The following is an 18,645-nucleotide window of genomic DNA, read 5'->3' as shown; positions in this document are numbered from 1 at the left end:
ACATATGGCTGCTTTGTGTATATTTAGTATGGCCATCAGTATAGTACTGAAAACATAAATCTAGCTCTGCCTTCTACTGTCTCACAAGACAAGGTATTCTCTTCAACTGCTAGTATTACTGAAAATATCTCTGGGAAGTCCGTAAGACGAAATACTTTATTGTCAACATCATTCACTGTCTCAGGGTTTGGTGACATGATGCACATTCTTTGTGTCACTTGTCACTGCCCATATCACCTAACTAAATAATAAGCATGTCTGCTCTGTGATTCTGCTTCATCACAAGCCTCTCTGTGCACCTGCCTATTACTGTCCTGAAACATGGCCCAAATGTCTCCGTCATTGGATCTGTGTGAAGAACATCCATTGTACATCCAGCTGTTCACGTTTCTTCCCATGTCAAATGCAGCTGATTCATATTGACAGGATGTAGAAAGATGAGGATAACTCCTTGCTTTAAGGACTGCCATAATCTCTGCTATTAGTACCTCACCATCCAGCCACAATCGTACTGATTTCCCTCAAAACAGCAGTACTAAGAACAGAGACCAGAAGAACTGAACAAGTGATCAGATGAGACCAAACCTTGTGAAATCTTTAAGCTTTGATGCAACATCCATGGCAAGTGAGCAAAAACGTTGACAGGCTCAGACACTTTGTTGAGAGTTGTCATCATTGTATTTGATACTGAAATTCACTGAGCTAAAAGAAACAGCCCATCAGTATCAAGGTTCAATATCTGTGGAGCTTGGGGGAATGTGACCTTTGTTTAATAAGTGTGTCTGAAAATACTCCAAGATAATAAATACTTTACTGAATGATACTTTTCTTGTGCCAGAATGTAGATTTGTTGTTACTTGTGCAGGTTCAAAATCAGGCTTGGAGAACTAGTTGGGAAAAAATAAGCTTCCTGAAAATGAATTACTCTTCTAAACTAAATCAGATCGAATTTTATTTCTGCAATATTCATATCACTTTGGACAAGCCCCTTACTCTCTTTCTGATGTAATTAGAAGTCTCTCCCCTCTACTCTGTCTTCCTACTATTAACATCAGAGTCACAGGAAGTCCAAGTTGGAAGAGACCTCTGGGGAGCATCTGGTCAAATCTACTGCCTCCTTTTGGAAGAACATAGCTAGATTTCATTGTATTTGGCTTACACTTAGTCATCTAAACTGAAACATTTTCAGGAGCTCTTCGCAAGCCTATGTCAGACCACTCCCTTAATTACTGACAACTTTGTGGTACGTAAGAAGTAGGACCTTGCTTCTACCTATCTTGCTTTGGCATAATAAACATTACAGATTCTTAACTCTCCTACAATTTCTGGCACCAGCTAATTACACTGCAGATGAACTGAGATGAAGCAGTTTCCTCAAGGCTCAACTCATCACTTTCATACCCTTTCCTATACAGCTAGTCAAGTTCACAGTTTGTAAAGGCCTTTTATCTTCCTACGCAGAGGTAGTATTATCATTTATTAGTGGCCTAATGTTAGGACTAGTATGCTAAATGTGCAAGGCCTCAAAATACATCAGTTCAGGGGAGCATTTTGGAAAAAGCCAGTATCACCTACCTACACAATAACAAAAAGTAAGCAGGAGAAGTAAGACCTACTGCAGCCCAGTGGATTCTCTTGCTTTTTCTCTTGCAAAAGGTGCTCGCTTGCCTTTATGGAATAAACTTTAGCTCAGTGTTTCCTGGTGATGAGGGAGGTTGCTAAACGGACTGATCTCCACTCCAAGTGTTCTTTTCAAGGATATATACCATAAAACCAATACATTATTATGATACACTTTTAGCAGTTTTATAGGCGAGCGCCTTTCACTTTCCAAACTGCACTGCAGAAGGGTCATACTACTTGAGTGAGCTTTACCTGAGCTTTACATTTTCAGCTCACTATGCCAACAGAATTTAAAAAAAAAACCTAGTACTTTAATAATTCACAACCAGTTCAAACAGGGTTGTTTTCAGAATGTTTTTTATACTTTGTCTAATACAGTCACAGTGGAATGGGTAACAAACACATCACCTCATAAGATTAGAGGCTAATGCTCTGAAACGTTCGTTAGGAGGCTGTTGGGGGGCTGTCACCCTAAAGCAATTACTCCTAGTCCTGCTTCCGTTCTCCCCTCTACTACAGAGATGCTTGCATTTTCAAAGACATTGTATCCACCGGATAAGGAAAAAAATACTGTTTTTTCCCTGGGCTTGTTTTTTCACCAGGGTCTGTGCATATGTTGCTGTCTGAGAGCAGCTGTTATACTTCTTGGGCTCCTTAGGGTTCCCTGAGGTGGAACATGTCCTTTCCATCCTGTAACAGAGTTGAAGCTAACAAAACCTTCTGCTCTGGGCGTTTTTATTGTGCTTCCAACTAAAAGACCTAAACCTGAAGACTGAAGAAAAATAAGAATTTAAACCAAATTCCTGGTCATTCTTGTTTTTATTTAACTCCAAGGTTGTTAAAAAAGGGAGAGTCTGGTTACTAAAACTGTACAATTAAAAAGTCAAAGACTGAATTCTGTAAAATACAGGCGATTGTTTAAAACTCTTTTGGATTAGATGACAGTTAAGGAGTATTATCTATTATTTTAGTAGTCATAAAAGTTCCTCAGAATTCCTATGGAGAATAAGATCTTGCTATTTTAGAAAGAGGTACTTTCCTTAAAATGTTTAGGCAGTAGAATTCTGGGGTATTTCTCTATTTTCTGAGGGGAAGGAAATCTGCTCTAGAATGGTGGCAGTCATGCTTTCTGCTCACGAGATGAAAACACCGCATTACCTCGACGTTACAAAATGACCATACAAACCAAATAATTTTCAAAATAACAGTAAAGACAAAGTAGTTGGGAATGTATTCTGATCTCAAGATGCACAGCTGGATGAAATAAGGAAAAATATCAGGTGGCTGACATTAGTCTGTTATGACATTATAACACATACAAAGCTTATCAGACCACATCAGACCAAAAGCTCATCCCCTGGTGCCAACAGCTACCAACAGCAGATGTCCAGCAATGTATGAGAAAAAAATACAGGGATACTATCTAGAATATTCTCACAGCAGCTTATGGATCACGGGCTTCAGAAAGCAGAAGTCTTTGTAGGTCATATCCGCCAGTATGCATTTCTTCTGTGAGTTTATCCAAATGCTTTTTGAAGGCATGTAGTTGCCCATAGTTCTACCAATGAGCTGCACAGCTGAACTATGTGCTGTTTAGCGGATTATCTCCTTTTTCTTTTGAACTATCTATCTCCTAGTTTTTCATCGTCCTCTTTTGTATTGAAAGAGAGTTAGTAATTGTACCTTGTTCAACTTTTCCAGGCCACTCATGATTTCATAGTTTCCTGTCCTATCCCCCCAAGTCATCTGACTCTTTTCCAAATATTAAATCTATTTATTAGTTCTTTATACAAAAGCTCTTCCATAATTCTTACTATCCTTGTCACCTTTTTTCTCCATCTTTTCCAGTTTTACTAAACCTCTTCTAAGCTGTGGGGATCAGAACTGAACATGGTATTTGAGGTGCAGCTCACCATGGATATAGGCCACAATAACGTCTGGCATTTTGTGCTCTGCTCCTCTCCTAACAGTTCCTAACATTCTGCTTGCTTTTTTGACTGCAGATGAGCACTCAGCTGACATTTCATCAAAAAAAAAAAAAAAATCCATTAATACAGCCTAAGTAGAACTGTTGTCTGCATTTGTATTCCCAATTTATCCAGTCAAATTAATCTTGTTAATTTTCTATTTGCTATGATGGGTATTTATTTCATAACGGGGCTCTGGACTGCTGGACTACTTAAGTAAGCATATGAGTTATTTTAATTGCACTAATATATGAAACAGTCCTGCACAGAAGACCAGCATAGGATATACATAGCGCAGCGTACTGCAGCAACACATAAGCTGTTTTCCAGTCTTTGAGTGGCATAAGCCTCGGCGTAACACAGAATTCGTGCCTCATCTAATTCGGTGATCATTTTGCATGTGTTCTTTAATGTCTGCAGCGTAGTTACTTGATTTATCCACAGCAGTCTGTCAAAACCCACATGGAAGGCATATGAAATATAACTCCAATCCATGTTGCTGAAAACGAAATGGTTGGCCAGACCTGCCAGGTCCATCTGACTTTGATTTGATTGTAGAAATATTCACCTGCTCCCATTTTTTCTCTTAATACGCACTTTGCTGTCATCTAAGGAAAAACACATTGTTGCTTCGCAGTAGGCTTACCTCAGTATCTAGACACCTCCAAATACAAACATGTAGAGGAACTAACAAGAATAGACACTAAATTAAATAAGGCACTAAACTTCCACAGATTTTTATTGACTTGGCAATCTGATCCTCCACAACAGCACTATTTTGTGGCATAAATAGTATAAGATATTTATTCAGAATGACTCTTCCACATAGTTGAACAGTTGCTCTAGGAATGTATTTGATCCCTAGATTTGAACAAGTACGAGAAATGGGATACATATACATGAGGGTCGTACATCTCACCTTTAGCAAGGCACAAAGCCAAGTTCAGTTGAACATCTCTATGTGCCGCACTTTTCCATTTCCTGTGACTGAATGAAAGCCATCAGGGCAATGGTAGATTTCAGTCCTTTCTACCTTTTTTTGTCTCTTGTGTTGGGGAACTGTAAGGAATACATCCTTAGGTCCAAAAATATTGTTTCTATATTGTCCATTATCAAATAAGCATGAGAGATGCTGATGGATAAACATACACAGATAGGGAAATAAATTAAACACTTCTTAAATACAATCTACCTTGATGAAAGAAAATCATAATGTGGTTTTCATTTTGAATCCAATCCAACACCGTCTACAGGGACTTAGATTTTTTCCCACTTACTATAGTGGAAACTAGACTGGGTTTTTACCGTGGCAAGATGACTGCCAATTGAAAAGTCTGTACTTGTCCTTTATACATCTTTGCTATACAACTGGGCCTTATTTCCTTTCTCTGTGTATCTTAAGTGCAAAAGATCAATCCATATCTGTTCAAAAGTAAAACTGTTAATCTGGTTAGTCTCCAAGATAACTTTCTTTTTCTTTTCTTTTTGTTCCCTCCCTCATACTGTACATTTTAAAACTTCATCTGTACCTTTAGGAGGTTAGGTTTGTGTATCTTTGAGAGAAAATAAACCACTGACAATAATTACATGAAACAAGGTAGACTGTGCTCCTTCCAATGAAGCCTGTCCCCATCTGATTGTCTTTACAAACTTTTGAACAGGACTGCAGGTCATGATCTCAAAGCTCACAACCTTCCTTTAATAGAGTAAAACAAGGACCTCACATGCTAGACTGCACAGGCAGTTTATTCACTGTTGAGACATTAAGCAGTAACTATCCTGTAAGCCATTTGCGGATTACGATATCAAAAATGGAGGAAACAACACAGCATGTAGTATTTCTGAGTACCCTCAAAGTTATCATGGGGAGACCTATAAAAAGTACTTGATCTCATCTTAAAAAAAAAAAAAAACACACACACACACAATGAAAGTATTTTAATGAAAAAAGTAGTTTCAGGATATTTTCCAAAAACCACTTTCAAAGAAAACAATAATGGACTTCTCAATTTCCCACCTCCAGATTTTAAATCATAAACATAAACATACATACATTTGACAAGAAGACTGACCATTTGCAGCGATGCCTTTCTCTTTACCGCTATTTTATATCACCTAAAAATCATATACCTTTGTACAATTTAGAAAATGTTTATGGAAAAAAATGTTTATTCCAGAAGATGAAAGATAGAAGTTTGGAAAATAATGAGACATAAATAGTATATTTCTATTACTGAGGGAAATGCCTTCTAGGTGAATATTACTCTCCCTCTCTCACTGCAGCCAGACTGTTCAGCTTTTGCTATTCAGCAGTAATAGAATAGTTTTAAACATTTTGTTATTAAAGGTCACAATAAGAGCTAAATGTTTTAATATCCAAAATATCATGTTATTTTCTGCCAGTTCAGATGTATCTCAAAATGTGTAAAGGCCAGATGGAAAGTAGTCTATTCAACTGGACACATTCATTTTATGTCTTACCTACAAACACCCTGAAATAAAGAATAATATATTTGAATGCCACTGTGCTTGGCATAGCACTTAGACACCTGGAGGTTTTATCCAATCATCTTACTACAGGAAAAGTATGTGAAATGTGATTCTCTTAAGAAGATGGTACATTTTTCCCAGTCATTGTGTCTCCCTGGAGAGAATAGTATCTAACTCTACCTGATGTTAATTTCTAATTGTTCAAGAAAAACCTTGAAAGTAAGTTTTGTGCCTACCTAAGCACAGAAAAATTAAGATCTTTTAAATGTATGCCTGTGCAATGGAAAGTACTGACTTTGAAAGCAATAAGACCGTCACTGACTTCAGTGAGATCTAGAGTGAGCCACGGTATGCAAGAGACAGCTTGCAACTATAGTACTGCAATTTAAAAGGAGTAAAATATTTGTTTGAAAACAGCTTCCATTTCTTTCCCTTTCTTCCACTCTCCATTTCAACACAGACTGCTACCTGCTGTTTGCCCTACCATCATGAGCCCCTGAACTATCTGAGCCTCTGACCTACTCCTGTAGCTGCTACAGGTTAAACTAGATCTTTGGAAAATTCAACACAGCTGCCTGAATGAGTCTAAATCAAATTTATGTAGTTGTCCAGAAGATTTTCCGATGTACACTTCAATTTTAACCCAGCACACGCTGAAAAGGAAATGTCTAAATGTTAGCCCACCAAATCAAACCTGAATTTAGCTTAATGTCATTCTCAGCATGTATAGTATAGATCAAAACTATATCTATTGAGGTTTCTGTTCTCACACATCTAAATTCTAAAGTTATGCTAATACATAATCGAAAATTTTGCAGTTAAAACTGAATACTAACAGGTATTTTAAATACTGAAATACCTGAAGAGCAGATCTAATACCAAATGATATTTCTTTAATGCTATTTATGTCAAAAAAGTTTATTAAAAGGCACCTTCTTGGAGCTTGTCTTTTTAACTGCAATTAAAAAATCTGTGGCGGCTTTCACAACTTTGTGAATAGATGTACTTCATGTACAATGGCTGTATATGAAGTCTTGGTGAAATCACCAGAGGTGGGGAGGCCTTCAACGGATGAACTTCATTTAAATTATCTGGTGCCACGAGAATCTGTCCTTCACTTATTTTTTTTCAATTATGCAGTCCAAAACTGTACTCTCAAAACTTCACAGTTTTAAGAACAAATTGTGCTAGGTTTGTTTTTTTCCCCTTGTAGCAATACTTGAAATGAAAGATACTTTGTTTCAAATCTCTTTGGTTTCTTTCCTTGTTATGCTTTTTCCTTGGAATAACCTTGCTTAGCTTCATACCCATTACAAAAGATACAACTCTGCCAGTAAAGTGCACCAAAGTACAGTATTTTTCTCTGCCTTCACTTCCCAAGCACAGGGATAGGTATTTTTTATTCTGTTATGTATTTGTCAAAGGTTTAAGTGGGAGCCAGCTGACACGTATGCCTTATTCTGCTTCTGAGCACAGTATTTTATGTTTCAGTGGCCTTCCTACAGCAGTTTCTTCTCTCATACTCTCCTGCATTTCACATACAGAACTACTACTTATTAGACGGTTACAAATAGAGGCATTCAGGATGCAAAACTTTACGTATCTGCCTTAGATGTTTAGGTTCAAGCGGCTAAACCTTCTAGGCCCCACACATGATTAATGCCATTAGAAATGTTCTTCCTCAGTCCCTAATTCAGACTCCAGGTCTGAATCAGTCTCTGGAAGAGTATCTGTCTATTAAGTATATAGAGTGCTCAAAGAAAACAGCTCCCTAACTTAATTAAGTACATAAGCTAAGCAATGTGAAACCCCCTACACAGTACACTAAATTCAGATCTTTACCTTTTAAAAGAGGTGAGTTCATTGCCTGACTCCCAGTGAAGTGACTAACACTTAAATACAAGGCAAAGTCTCCCATAAAAAGTTGTTTCTAAAGCTGTAATACTTTCCCAGTTTATGCAACGCACCTCTTCATCTTTTCTTCCAAATAACAACATTACATATTGCAATGTGTCGAGAAATCATTACCTAACTTACAGCTTTGTCTGCAGACCTCACACTGCCTATTAAAAATTTAAACTGTTGCTTAAATGTTTGCCATTTTGCTGACAAACTCCTTACAAGTCCTTTGTATTCAGACAAAACACTTCATCTCTGGTTTAGAAAAACTTCTGACACCTTTTAAGGCTTACTGGACGTCCACAAGGCACATTTGTAGAGAGGGAAGGGCAAGGTATTTTGTATTACAAATCATGTTTGTACTTTGCCCATCCTTGGACTTCAAAAATATACACTTAAAAGTGTACATGCTCAGAAATTAAACATGATTACGTTAAAATCATTCCCTTGCAAACATTATATGGCTGCTCATTAGTCGGTGCTGTTTTATTAACCTACTTACATCCCTTAGCGTTTTCCTCAGTAGCCAAATTGCTTGTTGGATTAATAAAATGGCATGTGGAAAGTAGTATTGCACTCATAACCACAAAGAATGTAATATTTGAACTGTATTCTTTCTCACGTTTTACTTCACTCATGCTTCTTGTAGTGCAGTGTGATCCACCATGTGAGCACGGAGGAACCTGTGTATCTCAAAATACTTGTTCTTGTGCTTACGGATTTGTTGGTCCTCGATGTGAAACAAGTATGTATGAATTCATTCAGGCTTTTCTTCTCGCTATATGTCTAAATTTGCAGAAAATGATAAGACCCAAAAAGTCTGTTTATTTTTCTGTATTTCCCCTCCAAATGATGATTGAATCCAGCAAGGAAATCAAAGTACAATATATTGAAGTAATATACTAGCTAAACTATTTCTGAGCATATTTTTACCAGCAGCATAGTTGTATTATGTAAAAACAGGCGCATCCATATCAACGTTTTCTAAGTAAAAGTGCTTCTAGAAAAACAAACAAGCAAAAAATTCCCTATTACTTAGAGTAACATTTATGAAATTCAAGGTTGTGTGAGTGAAGGCAGTATTACAAATTTTGAGAACACAAAAAGACAACCATACCTATTAAGAGTCATGCTATTGTGCAATACAAGCAACACAAGACGTTCAATATATAGAACATCTGGAAAAAAAATCAGTCTTCAAACCCTTCTGTGTCAGTTGAATGGTAAAATATATACAGTCTCATTATTCCAGCGCCCTTCTGATTTAAATATCAGGTAGCCCTTGACAGGAATATAATTTTATCTCTGAACCAGGATAGCCGGAATACTTAAAAGTATTCTAGATGCAAGACTTCTGATGAAAAGGATGGATAAAAAAGAGAAAAGGGGGGACAGATTCATCAGTTTACATCTCAGAGTAACACCATTGCTTTATTCGCTGCAATAGAGCAGCTTTAGCATCTGTGCCAGTGGTTACAGGTAAGAGATTCTGAACTTGATCCTTTGCTTATTTTCTAGTGGTTTGTAACAGGCACTGTCACAACGGTGGGATCTGTGTGTCACCAGATGAGTGCAAATGCAAAAATGGATGGAGCAGCCCTTCTTGCGAAATAGGTATGTGGTGAGAAATCATCAATTTATTTCTTTTGTTGCTTGAAATCCATGTGATTGGTGCAGTTCAGTGGTCATAGTGGGAACGGCTTTAAGAATTAACACTGGGGACCTAGTAAAGGGCAAAATGTTGAAAGGCTTTGGGTTTTATATAAAAGTATTCGTAAGTTTAGATGTTTACCTAAACGTCTGGGTAACATACTGGAAAGCCACAAGAAGCAGCGTTCTGCAGGCGTTTTTAAGCTCATGTGATTCTTGAGTTTACTCTGAACATGCTTAAGAATGAAAGTAAAGCTATTAAACATTTCAGAATCTACTAGCTTACTAGCTCTTTGGTATCTTCTGCAAAGGAGAATAATTCTCATTAGAGACTTTGCAGATATGTTTATTAGAATCATAGCAGAGTTGCTAAAAACATCACCACAGCCACTGACACAAGCTAACTCTTTGTCGGCTTTGTCCACGGAGAGGTCAAAGAACGAGTCCTGCCCCACGCTTGCAGCGCCTCAGTGGCAGAGAAAAGGGCAATGCATAAGTCTGCACTGCTCGTGTTCTCTTCAACTTCCACTTTCCATTTTAACCCTACACATTTATCCCAAGGTATGTTGGTGGAGGAGAAAGGAGGACAGTTTGTTTTTCGGTTATTTTTAACAGGACACATTCAAATCCGAACTTAGAAATGAAGTTTATGAAGACAGGAATAGAATGAGGTCTGATTAAGCTAGAAGAGACTTTAGGAAAGCAAATGTGACTTCTGCTGCTAAGTTGGCAGCTCTATAAGGAGTTCTGATTAATACTGTATAATCAAAGGAAGCAAAAAGAACCTTAAAAGGTAAGCTATCAGCAACTGTAACACACTACTGAGTTGATTTTGGTCCAGTTTTTACATTCAGTTTTGCACTGCAGAATGTGACTTGTGACTACAGAAGACAGAAAAAAAAAATAGGTTCACAAGAAGAACTTAACCATTCACCACCTAAAGTTAAATATCCAGCTGCCTCCCAGAGTCCACACTATTTCTCCTGGGTGCGTTTGCCTATAGAGTACCTGCAAAGCATCCACAGCTGCCTTTGCTCTCAGGTACAAAATGATTATGTGAGGATTGGAACTAGGTGTCTATTTCTAGTCGGGACTCATCGTTTTGAAGCCTATTTTGAACAGATATGGCTCAGACCTTTCTCTCAGGACCTAGGTGCTAAACAGAGGAGTATATGCCTTTTCCTCCAACGGCACAACAACTATAGAACTCACTGGGACAAGTCCTGCAAAACACTGAAATATTAGAAGAAGCAAGCCTGAGGACTACCTTAATACGTTCCAAACCTCAAGGCTATTATAGAGGCATTTTGCCTATGCCAGAGTGACTTTTAAATGACTTAAAAGACACTTTCAGCCTAACTTACCTTACTCGGAAGGTGAGAGATGTCATTCTAACCTCTTTCTCCTGAGATTGCTCTTCCTGCAAGTGCTTACATGACAGAACTATTGAGGACACTTAAATTAACCTAGCTGAGATCCAGGGTAAATGATTTGTATTGCCACTAGCTACTCTGGTTCCCACTAGCTCCTCTTTTTCCTGCCAGAGATTTGTTTGTCCCACAATACCTTAGGTGAAAGACTAACTTCTCTGATTTTGTTGCACTAGACAGTATTTTGTGAAGCCTGTTGAGGTTTCCTTCCTAAAGTGAGGCATCCCCAGAACACAGGAATCTCTGGGTGCATGCACATATAGAAGTAAAAATATAGGATCTTAGGGGACTTCACCAAAGGAAATGTAAACACTGATCGAGTGCGAACATCTGTGAACTAGCTACAACAAGGAGGTAACTAATCCAAAGTCACTACTGGCAATGAATTAAGTCAATTTTGACTTTATAAGCGATTGCCACGGTAGTCTGAAAACCGTCTCATCTAGACTACAATTTCTTTTTTTTTTTCCTCTTCCTAAATTGATGTTTTACTTCTCTTTTAGTTCATCTGAAACATTTCAGTGACCCTTAATTTATTTAAGCTTAAATTTATTTAGTTTATTCAATGACCTATTCTGTAAGCTACTGAAAGACAAAAGGAATAGAAGGAAAATGACTGCTTTAAAATGTCATTCTACTCTGTAAAGAAAACTGTTATCAGAATCCTTACTTTTCACACAGTGACTTTCCAACTAAATTAGTTGATTTCACAATTCAAAATTTTTTTCATTCAGTCAGGTACTTGCCACATAGAAATATGCAAGACAGCTTTTAATTCCTAACGCCTGTTGTATCATGCACAATAGTAACAGAGAGATAAACAGGCAAAAGGGCTCAGCTTTGCTGCTGATGCATGAGCCAGCGTGTTGTGGGAGCTGGCATTTAAATAAGGCCGAACAAATGGAGATTTTGCTGTGCATATCTATTCAACTTCACTGAAATGCCACTATGCTCTGCTGAATTCAGACAAAGCAGCAAATGGTTAATATCTCATTTCCAGGTCACCAAGTCATAGGTAGTGTGACTACATTTTACTGCCTTGGTCAGGATAGTAAAGTGAAAGCAGATGAACTGTGCAAATCACAGGAAGACATCAGAAATAAACTATTACATTTTATCTTATTTCATTCCCAAAGCTACGTTAAAACAACTGAACTTCTCCTACAGCCACAACAAGGAATAAATGCCATAGCACTGTACAACTGACCAGCAAGGACAACGTGCAATTTGTCCAAACATTACCAAAAATATTTATTCCAATGACAGCTGCAGCAGCAAAAGTGTGCCCACTCTAAAAAAATTTTAAATGGTGAGAGATTAATAGATTTATCTTATATTTACATACAGCTGTGTGCAATCCTGTGTGTTTAAATGGAGGAATCTGTGTACGGCCAAATACGTGCACATGTCCTTACGGTTTTTACGGACCACAGTGCCAGAGAGGTAAGAAAGTTCTATTCATCATGTTGATAAAGGATCCAGGCTTAAAATATAAACAGCAGCCTATATCACTGCCTGCCACTGCATGCAGTATATCCTGAGATTTTCCTTGTCGTAACTCCCTGTGCGCTCCTTTGATGTTAGAGTCTGTCATAAATCTGCATTAAATTGTTCTTAAAGGTATTGTGAAGGAGTAAGCACTTATTTATGATGGCATTGATGATAACTAAACAATTAAACTAAAACTATCTGCAGTAAGTGATATCACTAATGAACAACTAACTATACAATTAAAATTTAAAGCATGGTTCTACTCTATTCATTTTGCTAACGCTATAGTGTACTGTACTGTCAGAGCCCAGTGAACATATATCTTCAAATGAGCCTCACAGTATCATCTGCTTGACCATTCTAGACTTAGTGGACAGGAGACTTGCACAGGACTTCTTCAGAGCCCTGATCAAATATCGCTCCACCTAAGTTGGAGCAGGGACCTATGTCTTAAAGGGGAGGGCTCTAAACTGAGGCTAATAGTGCTTTGGGCTTTTTGGTTTGTTCACTTGCGCTACAGACACCAATCTGAAATTAATTAATATTTTAACTATTCATTAGCCCAGACAGAGAAGAGCTAATACTTAGGGTTCAAACAGCTGGAAAACTCCAGTGCTTATACTATGTGCTCTGCATTTTTTGAGGATGGCTTCTAAAGCCTCGTTTGAATCTGGGCACATAGATACGCTATTAGCAGCACTGAGCTATTTCAATATTAAAGGTTTTTCTCTTTCTTTTTTCTGGAATTCCTAGATGAATTCAATCCTAATACCTATTTTTGCAAGTGAACAATTCACACCTAAGAATTGAATTGTAACTGGAGTTTGCTAGAATTCTTCATTTTTGTGATGTTGGGGGTGAAGGAAAGAGTAAAAATAATATGGACTTTGTAACCATATGATCCTTCTCTTGACATCTGACACGGAAGGTGACTTTCAACATCTAGGTGATTGGGAATTTTTATCCTTAAGTGTTCTGGTTTAGACTAAAACTTGAAAATAAATCCCCACTTTTGTGAGATACGGAAGTGATATGGGGAGAGAACGGAAGGATGCCGAAGAAAAGCAAAGTCTTCAGCTCTGCTTCATTGAGAAAGAGAGTGCCAAAACAAGGTTAGCAAATATCAAACATTATTCCGTATTTCAAGGGTTGCAGTAGTTCTACAGAGTGGAAGACCAAAGAGATCCTGTGGCGTATTCCCCTGGTTTAACTCCAGGTCCCTTAGAAAGACACTCAGGTGCTAGGACTAGTCTCCTACATTTCTTCTGCAAACAATGGAAAGAATCGGGAGCCCCCTGCAAGGCATTTGCCCCGAATCATCCTTTGAAGGGAAACCTTCGCTACCCTGACTAGAGCTCTATAAGCTGGTCTTCCAACAGAGGCACCTAAATAAGGTGCCTGTATTTAGGCAACATTAATGCCTTGTATGATATCAGTGAATCAAACTATTTTTCTTTCCTTTCATTAGCTGTTTGCATTCCTCCTTGTAAGAATGGTGGTCACTGTGTTCGAACCAACGTGTGCTCCTGTACTGAGGGTTACATGGGCAGAAGGTGTCAGAAAAGTAAGTTACAGGAATTCTCTTTGCTCTCCAATGTTCTCTCACTCATAAACAGTTTTTTCCCCTTCCGTGCATGTTAAATATAACATTAATTTGGATTAATGCTCTAATCTTCTCTGTCTGCAGCACAGCACGTATAGCACTACTCGAGGTATAAAACCAAGCTGTTAATTAGAATACCATTGTGTCAAGTAAATGTTGGGAGTAGAACGTCTTACTGGAATCCTCTGTATATTTCATGAATTTAGACTGAGTAACACACACTGTATTTGGAGATGACCTAATTATTTGGCCTTAACGATTTAGGGGAAAAGAAAACTTAAAGCCAAAGGCAGAACAGCTGACTGAGATCCTTAAAAATGTCAAAACATCATACTTCTAGCTTAATTAATACAGTTGCCTAATAATGCTTCAGCCTTGCCTTTGTTCTTGTCACTGAAAACTCCCTCTTCACCTTAGCACCGGTATTCATATTTGATTCCTCTATTCCTATGGGGAGATAGGTTATTTTGGCACTTTTACAAACTCTATTGCTCAATAATATTTGTCACCCAGGGACTTTATGATATCTATGTGAAGATTCTTTTTTTTATTATTTCTTAACCAGTTTGAAATTGGCAAAGGGGGAGCTGTGAAAACAACCATTCTTGGCAGGAAGAATCTGTGCATTTCCAGAGCACTTTATGTCTCTCACAAACAGGGAAAAAAGCTAGTAAAAAATTCCTTCCAGCAACAAAAGCCCTCTCAATCCCCAGATTACAGCTCTCCTCTCCTTCAGCTGGGAGAATCACGATGCACAGTTCTGCCTGGCTGCAAAATATACAATTGAATAGTCTGTTCTGGCAGGAACAAGCTGGAGGGAAGAAAGGAGGCCAAAAAAAAAAAAAAACCCTTATGTTTGGCAACATGTTTTTGAGGTTAGGGAACATTAGAAAAGCACTGTTTTTACTTTAAACATAGTACTGTATCTTAAGACAGATCAGAGAAAAAAAAAAGAGTTGATGATAACTGTAGTTCCAGGAAAGCATTCCCCTAAATAGTCCAGCGCTACCAACCCACAATGTGTTTCTTTCCACTTTCAGGAGGTTTTTGATGTTTTGTTTCCCATCTTGGTATAATCTTTTGCAACAAAGCTTCCTGATACGATGAAAATATTTTTGTTTGTCTTATCTGAGCCTCCTTTCCCCTCCAACAACCAACATATAGTCTGCTTTATTTAGCTTAATGCTATAAAAGCTTTAAAAAAGGACCCATGTCTGCAGTGAATGAAAAGAAGCCTGAACAAGTAGAAAGCAAATTGTATTGTTTACTTACTCCTTTACCGGCCACTGAGTATTAATAGGTAAAAATAGTTGAGTAATACACTATTTCGTTTAAACCCACCGCACATGGAACTTGCATCACGATATGCAGAAACAAGTAAGGTTATTCACAAGGTTTTCGTAGCAAACAGTTGCTCTTAGAGCTTATCTTATCACCGATGTCGTATGACACAGTCTCTTTCTCTGCATGGGGTAAAGGCCTTAACCTTGACCTGTCACAGGATCCAGATTTCTCAGCTCCCAATCTCTTGAACAGAGGACTGCAGAAAAGCACATGGCACAAAGGAGTCTCAGCTGTCCCTCATACACCTTCCCGCACTAACAAAACAACGTAAACTAGCGCTCACGTCATTTGGAGGCTGCCCTCGATCCGTTTCAAAGTTCAGATGCCAAAGGCATCGCATACCTCTTTTAGGTATGGCTTAGGCTGTGACCTGATTGACCGATCAGGTGGCGTACCTGGCATACATGTAAGGACTAGTAGTATATACATAGATGTGTATTCCTAACTCAGTTACACACAGGCACAAATTAAAAACTCGAAAAGAATTTGTTAGAAAGAAGATGATCCAGTTCCCAACTCCTCCTTCTTAAATAAAATGGGAAAAGTACCACAATATCCAAGTTCCAAAAAGTAGTAACATGGCATATAGCTCCTTCTGTCTCATTTGCAGCACTGCTAGCAGCATATAGATATTTTCATACATTTATCCAATAGTGATGATTTATAAGGACAAGTGGGATTCATCCTGTGGCTCCCTTGGCAGCTGATTCTGTAAAGATGACCTCCTCCCTACAGGCTGTGCGCCTGCGTGTTTGGCAGTCACCCTGGGAGAAGTATCAAGGCAGTGCTACCAGTAACCTTCCTGGAAATGGTGACAGTGAGAATATGGGAAGGAAAGAATCAGAATAAGAACGGTAGACTACTAGTTGGTAGGGAGGGCTTTCTCAGGATTTAAGAGTCTTTCCTGTTTGCCTCTAAGGACCCTATGTAATACAGCTGTGCCCTGGGTAAGAATTATAATTTGGTTGAGGATTTATTACTGGCTATGGTAATTGCATGGAACCATAATATCTTTACACAAAGACTAACGAAAAGAAATACATATATGACAGTAGCAAAACTGTAACTAGAAACAAAGTTTACTGAAGGTATAATATTGCAACATCTCCCATTTACAAATCATCAGGACAACTTATTTCACCTCCAGAGAAACTCAGAGGTGAACCTGTGGCCCAAATAACAGCTCAGCAGTATCTAAACCATTGCTGCCAGGTTACCCCATGCTGAGCAATCCACAGCTGGCTTAGCCAGAATGAGGAATGTTATGATTCTGAGAAAAACAATCCCTTGTGAGTGGTTTCATAATTAATTGCTCTTTGCTTTCTGAATATAAACTGCTAGTGTATCTAGCAGCTCTGACAGTGTATCAGCTTCCCTATGGACTTCCTCCCAAAATTTCCAAGATTAGAGACTGGGTTTATTTAATACCTGCCTCACAAAACCAATCAAGGTTGAGCGAGTAAACTTAAGATTATCAAAGTCTCGAGATGGTTCCTGCCCATGTATTCCAAATACTGCAGCCTGATATTCTTGATCTTTAGATTTGGAAAACATCTGCTGTTTTGGAAATTTCCTATGAATCAGCAAACTTGAGAAATACTCTTTCAGAAACAATGATCCAACCTAAAACATTATCTTCCTGAGCCTGCAGTTGATGCTTGAAGTTGGCACTCTTTTCAGCTTTGCACTGTTCATACACCACAGTACGCTGTTTATACCCAGTTACCTCTGAAATCTACGAATAGCACTATGAACTGCACTAATAAACCCTTAGCTTTCAGCTTTGATATGCTCTCACTTGGAGCTGGAGCAAGCAAGTAATTCCCCATCATGCAGTTTCCAAGCTCCCTGCACAGCCCTGGTTACAGCTGGGATATGACAGCTCCAGGCTCATGGTACCGTTACAAGCTATTGGTTCTTTACCCCTTCGACGGAGCTACATGAAGTCATGGAAGCTGGAAGCGCTACGATGCCCATCTCGGAGGTCATTTGCACATTAGCGTTTTGCCTAACGTGTGAACTCAGGAATCTTGGAACTCAGATGTGTGTAGCAGCCTGTCAAGTGGGACAGACACCTGCCCTTCTGATGAGTCAGTAAAATAAGAATACCAATAGCTGTGGGTGTCTGTTTATCTAGTAATCAATGGTCAGAAGTATTTCTTTCATCTTAACAAATATGATAGAAAGACACGTTAAAATTCAATGTTTAGAGGCAAAGTTTTTTGAGAACTTGTGCCTGGACATTTTGGCACAAATGTTTTCAGACATTTCTCTTTCCTTGTTAGTCTCTCACTGACATGGACTGAGAAACAAAAGCTTCTATTTGTTTTTGGCAGCTTCAGATTCTCAAATGAAGGACATAATTAAAACTAAGAGCTATGTCAACCAATCAAAGACAAGCTATTTCTAAATTGAGCCAAAAGTTGCCATTGGTTTCTTTGAAATATATAGCAACATGCCTTCGGATTTTCACTTCCACTCTTGTACAGTTTGGCATGCCTAATGTCTGCCTGACAGCTAGAAACTTGCAAGTCAGGGAGGAGGAATCATGCCTTGCCACTCAGGCTTTCTCTTGTTTCCTTAGCGTATGGAGAAAGGCATTCAGCCTGAAAGTTTGTGTTTGTTCTTTACGTAAATAAACATTGTCTCCAAAAACGTACTGTAAGTCAACCAAGTCTGACTGGCTGCCAGCTGAAATAGAAGGATTCTTCTGGTGTGTTTACTGATAAATAACTGCATGGTGATTATGCAAACCAGACACCCACACCCAGAATGAGAGGGTGTCAGAACTGACAAGGAAATGTATGGTTATGCATCAGCAACTGTACAACAACCTTGCAGCCTCACTTGCTACGAATTGTTTTCAATATAATCAGTCTTGTTGAGCGTAAAGAGGCAAATGCTGGCAGTATCTCAAAATAAAACACATTTCTGGATCAACTTTGCATCAAACAAACATACTCTGCTTTAATAGTAAAGCAAAGCTACTTGGGGGTTTTTAAATTCCCTTTTGAAAAACAAACCTTTTGTAACAAACCTGAAATTTTACTACTTTCCAGTGTGAACACGTAGCATTCACATTGATTTCTATCACATCCTTACAAAAATTAAAGGGAAAAAAATAGGCCAGGTTCCATTCATTTATTAT

At 38.3% G+C, this 18,645-nt stretch overlaps 1 protein-coding gene and 1 long non-coding RNA gene across 12 annotated transcripts in view; one reads left to right on the top strand and one right to left on the bottom strand.

Moving 5' to 3' along the window:
- Window positions 1-18,645, bottom strand: part of LOC104145705 (uncharacterized) — a 175,423-nt gene that overhangs the window by 20,051 nt on the left and 136,727 nt on the right. The gene's annotated exons all lie outside the window — the stretch shown is intronic.
- Window positions 1-18,645, top strand: part of LOC104145706 (von Willebrand factor D and EGF domain-containing protein) — a 200,309-nt gene that overhangs the window by 154,161 nt on the left and 27,503 nt on the right. For all 11 annotated transcript variants that reach the window (XM_068949286.1, XM_068949287.1, XM_068949284.1 and 8 more), the window contains 4 exons: window positions 8,629-8,724; window positions 9,498-9,593; window positions 12,407-12,502; window positions 14,019-14,114. In XM_068949286.1, the coding sequence (XP_068805387.1) occupies window positions 8,629-8,724; window positions 9,498-9,593; window positions 12,407-12,502; window positions 14,019-14,114 (384 nt within the window). The remainder of the gene's footprint in view (window positions 1-8,628; window positions 8,725-9,497; window positions 9,594-12,406; window positions 12,503-14,018; window positions 14,115-18,645) is intronic.

The sequence above is a fragment of the Struthio camelus genome, chromosome 6, assembly GCF_040807025.1.
Source record: "Struthio camelus isolate bStrCam1 chromosome 6, bStrCam1.hap1, whole genome shotgun sequence".
NCBI lineage: Eukaryota > Metazoa > Chordata > Aves > Struthioniformes > Struthionidae > Struthio > Struthio camelus.
The sequence above is the reverse complement of the archived record's forward strand: the minus strand, read 5'-3'. Positions and strand labels throughout refer to the sequence as shown.